This window comes from Lactuca virosa, chromosome 6 (genome assembly GCF_052849685.1).
Source record: "Lactuca virosa cultivar CGN04683 chromosome 6, Lactuca_virosa_CGN04683_v6, whole genome shotgun sequence".
Taxonomy (NCBI): Eukaryota; Viridiplantae; Streptophyta; class Magnoliopsida; order Asterales; family Asteraceae; genus Lactuca; species Lactuca virosa.
In genome coordinates, this window is record NC_136431.1 from 275,245,595 (window position 1) to 275,250,043 (window position 4,449).

Below are 4,449 nucleotides of genomic sequence, written 5' to 3' on the forward strand. Positions count from 1 at the left end.
TGAAGTTTGGAGAAATAGAGGTGGTAAAAGCTCACACGACACGAAATAAACGGGTTAGGTAAGATATTTCAACCCGTTTAAATAAACGGGTTGACACGACACGACACAACACGACACGAAAACTAAACTGATAATGTTAGAGTTGAGAATTTCAACTTGAAAATGATTCGTTTATTTATATGCAAGTTTTTTAAAAATTTTAAATAAAGTAAAAGGATCCAAAACCAAAACAATAAGTAAAAGAAAACTTTTGAATTTAGTCGTTTTATAAGTGTAAATGACTTAGCGGTCTAAATCAAGACTTCATTTTAAATTTTTTCGTTCTCTCCCAAACTACACAATCTCTTTGACCACTTCTCATCCTCATAATCTCGTCTTTTGCCTCCCCGTCTCCTACTCTTTCCACCTACCCAACTCCGACTATTTCAACATGTTTAGTGTTTCAACTATAAATTTTTTCCTCATACGAAACCCAACACAAACTCGACATGAAAATAAATGGATTAACACGATTAATTAAACGGGTCGGATTAGGGTCAAACACTTTCAACCCGTTTAAAGTTTCGACACAGCACAAACTCGCACAACACAACTCGATTGCCACGTCTATGGAGAAAAGCATAAAATCAATGGTTTTATGAGTAATATGTCAGTTTTGACAAACCATTTCTATAATTTACTCTAAAATTACATATTTCAAAAGGTGAGATTCAGTAATAAGTTTTTCTTAACTACCAAAACATATATATGAAGGTTTAGTCTGAATACCGTTTTAAAAAGTTTTTAGCCGCCGAAAATTAGGGGATGAAACTAAAATATTTGAAGTAATAAAAACACCTTAAACACCATACAGCACAGAAAGAGTATAACAACAAAATATGTCTACCAAAATTCAACAAACCATCTGCCCATTAAATGTCAACCCAAAAAACAAAAGTTGGCCCAACATAAATCCATTTGAGTACACAGCTGCTGCATATACCCACATCACATCACAACCTCCTTCCCCTTCTTCCACCCTTTCTACGTGTACTATCTGTAGGAATTGGAGTCACATCCTCTGCAATCACAGAAAAGAAAAAACATGGAATGTAATCTCAGATTCCGTTCCATCCGCCAAAACATAATTTAATTTGGAATATATTTACCTATGCGACCAATCTTCATGCCAGAACGAGCAAGAGCTCTGAGGGCAGATTGGGCACCTGGGCCAGGTGTCTTTGTCTTGTTACCTCCAGTTGCCCTCAACTTTATGTGAAGAGCATTTATGCCAAGTTCCTATAAATCATAAATCAAGCAAAAAACCTTTTAAACATTTTGCAATTCTTGATTTAAAGAACTGAAAAAAAAAAAAAAAAAAAAAAAAAACCTTGCATCTTTGGGAGACATCCTGTGCTGCAAGCATAGCTGCATAGGGTGACGACTCATCCCTGTCAGCCTTCACCTTCATCCCACCTGGTATACATATACAAAATAAGTAAAATAAATAAAAAAAGATTATTTGCAGCTAGAAATTGATGATGATACCTGTAATCCGGACCATGGTTTCCCTTCCAGAGATATCAGTCACATGCTGCAAAACACACAAAAAGAATATATACATTATACATCCATACAAATACTAATCTTGAAAACAAAGAAATCATATAAACGAATTGAGCTGCTTGCTTCTTACAATGAAGGTGTCATTGAAGGATGCAAAGATGTGTGCTACACCAAATACAAGCTCTCCTTCACGAGTAGCAGGTCCAAGAGTGACATTTTCTTCCTTTGGTTCCCGAACCTTTCTTTTAGACTATCAAAATCAAACAAAACACCATAACCAAATATTAATTAATAACGAATATTCATTTTCAAGGGGTATCTGTTAAAGGATGAACAAGTACATTAGTTCCCTAACAGAGACCAATTTACCCGAACCCATAGACTGATCACCTGTTTGTGTTCTTATTATAAATGCAATGACATGAAGTAAATTTAGAAGATGATGCAAAGATATGCTAGATATGCTATATACACAAAATATCTATATTCAACCAATTAGCTGCCTCACGTATGTAATGTATGTCGAGACCAAAACATTTTTACGATATAATCTAACGAATATGTACCTAAAATCACAGATAGCTACTATATTTCACTTCATGTCGACATGAAATTATCTATAATTCACAAAAGGAAAACTTTCCTAAAGATCACAGATGCATAGGACTGAAATAAAATGTCGCTAATTTTAACAATTCCAATCTACCCGAATCATTACGTTATGTTTACAAGCTTCAATCAAATACAATCCACGACGTTTTAACAAGTAGCTCCAAAGACTCACAGATCAATTGCGAAATAGAGATTCATTACCATGGCTGCGTTTTCCTTCTTCCTCCTCTCTCTCCCTGTATCGCAAAAGTTATGTCCGATGGCAGGTAGGGTGGATTTAGGGTTTTGTGTTATTTAAACGAAAAAGAATAAAACTTGGGTTGGATTAGGACGATTTGGGCCCGATGATTGTAAGTGTATTGGGTCAAGTTATAAAAAGAAATTCGATAATTTTAATAATAAAAAATTTGTTGTGTACTGATCTATACAGTATAGTATTAAAACGCAAAGCAAACTATATAGTATTAAACCGGAAAACAAACTAGTTGATTTGAGGGAATATGTTAGGGATAATTACTTAAAACGATAATATATTTTTAATTTTTATATTTTTTTCCACATTTGTCCCCTTCAACTTATTTAACTATAAACATTCAGTCCTTATGACCGACTACTCCGGATAAACCAGAAAAAATGACTTAATAGGATAATATATTTATCGTTTTATACACATTTGGTCATTAATATATTTTTGCACATTTAGTCATTGAATATTTTTTTGTTGCAAAATAAGTCATTGTTGTTTTGTACACATTCAACACTTATGATCGGTTTCTTTGAGTTTTTCTCACGGTACCATACGTTGGACAATCATTAATGATGTGTTCGGGACTATTGATGCTTATAGCAACCACGTCCTTGGCTGCTTAGTTGCTTAGGTCTTGTGTTCCGAACGCCATAATTGTTTTATATGATCTTAGATTTTAGCTATCATTATATTCACGCGTTCGTATTTGAGTTTACCAACAACTTTCGTTTAAATTACCCCCGTTAAAAATTAATATATTTTTACTTATGATCTTTATATACATGTGTTATTTATAAATGTATGTATGAACATTTTTTTTATAAAATCGTAAGTAAAAATATATTACTTTTTAACAAGAGTAATCTAAGCGAAAATTGTAATAGACTCAAATACGAACGTTTGGATATAAAGATCGTTAAAATCTGAGATCGTATGAAGAATTTACGACGTTTAGAACAGAAGATCTAGACAAAACCACAAGACCTAAGCAACCAAACGGCCAAAGTCGCGGTGGCCATAAGCATCAACGGCCTTGAACATCTCATTAATGATTGTCCCACGTAGGATATCGCAAGAAAAACTTAAAGAAACCGGTCATAATTGAATGTGTACAGAAACAACAAGAACTTATTTTCAACAAAAAAAATTATTAAGGACTAAATATGCAAAAAATATGGATGACTAAATGTGTACAAAGTGAGAAATATATTACCCTATTAAGTCATTTTTTTATGGCTTACCTAGAGTAAGCAGGTCATAAGGACTGGATGTGTATATTTAAACAAGTTGAAGGGACAAATATGAACGGAAAAAAAATATGTGAGCAAATGTGTACAAATCAAAAATATATTACCCTTTTAAGTCATTGTCTATTTATGCTATAAAAGCTATTATATATACAACTTTGGTTATTTTTAACTTCAATTTTAATTTTTGTTCCTCGTTTGCTTTATATTTTAGAAAATGTTTCATTTTCGGACCCTTGGCCAGTCACCAACGGGTCATGATGACGTGTCGGTTTGACATTTTTCTTAGTTTGTATTTATCCTAATATTTACGCATGAGTTTGCATTTAGCTCCAACATTTTTTTTGTTTCTCATTTTCCATTATTTTTTAGAAAAAAAATCATTTTAGCTATTGGCCATTCACGAATAGATATTTTAAAACGTAATAAATTAAAATGAAAAAAAGAAATAGAGAAATAAAGAAAAGACGAAGGCAAGAGTCGACATTACGACTTCTCCTTGAGTGGTGGGGCGTGTTAGCTACTAAGTCAATGACACTCTTTTTTATTATTATCAGTATTTGTTGTATTTAATATACATATGTATTTTAAAATGGAGGAAAAAGACCTAGTGTAAGTCTTGAGTCTGTAACATCTAATAAACAATATCAAATGCTAATCTTTGAGCAATCAAAATTATAATTCATTCATAACTCATCTATGAAACAATTAGCTATTTATAATGACATATTTGTTGAGAAACTACATATTTCTAAAGAGTTGAAAGTGCGACTTCTCCTTGAAGGGAAGGGCGTGTTA

The 4,449-nt window shown here is 32.7% G+C and overlaps 1 protein-coding gene across 1 annotated transcript; it reads right to left on the reverse strand.

Moving 5' to 3' along the window:
* Window positions 1-805: 805 nt before the first annotated feature.
* Window positions 806-2,474, reverse strand: LOC145119756 (small ribosomal subunit protein uS11x). The gene is made up of 6 exons (XM_079055471.1): window positions 2,359-2,474; window positions 1,676-1,795; window positions 1,528-1,573; window positions 1,370-1,455; window positions 1,149-1,278; window positions 806-1,060 (listed from the first exon to the last, which is right to left on the reverse strand). The coding sequence occupies exons 1-6, from the start codon at window positions 2,359-2,361 to the stop codon at window positions 993-995; spliced, it is 453 nt and encodes a 150-aa protein (XP_078911597.1). The 5' UTR covers window positions 2,362-2,474; the 3' UTR covers window positions 806-992.
* Window positions 2,475-4,449: the final 1,975 nt, after the last annotated feature.

Excerpts from the sequence above, each read along its gene's own strand:
- LOC145119756 (XM_079055471.1), bottom strand. Across the intron at positions 1,456-1,527 it reads AACCATGGTCCGGATTACAG|GTGGGATGAAGGTGAAGGCT; the intron begins GTATCATCATCA and ends TATGTATACCAG. Across the intron at positions 1,279-1,369 it reads ATGTCTCCCAAAGATGCAAG|GAACTTGGCATAAATGCTCT; the intron begins GTTTTTTTTTTT and ends TATGATTTATAG.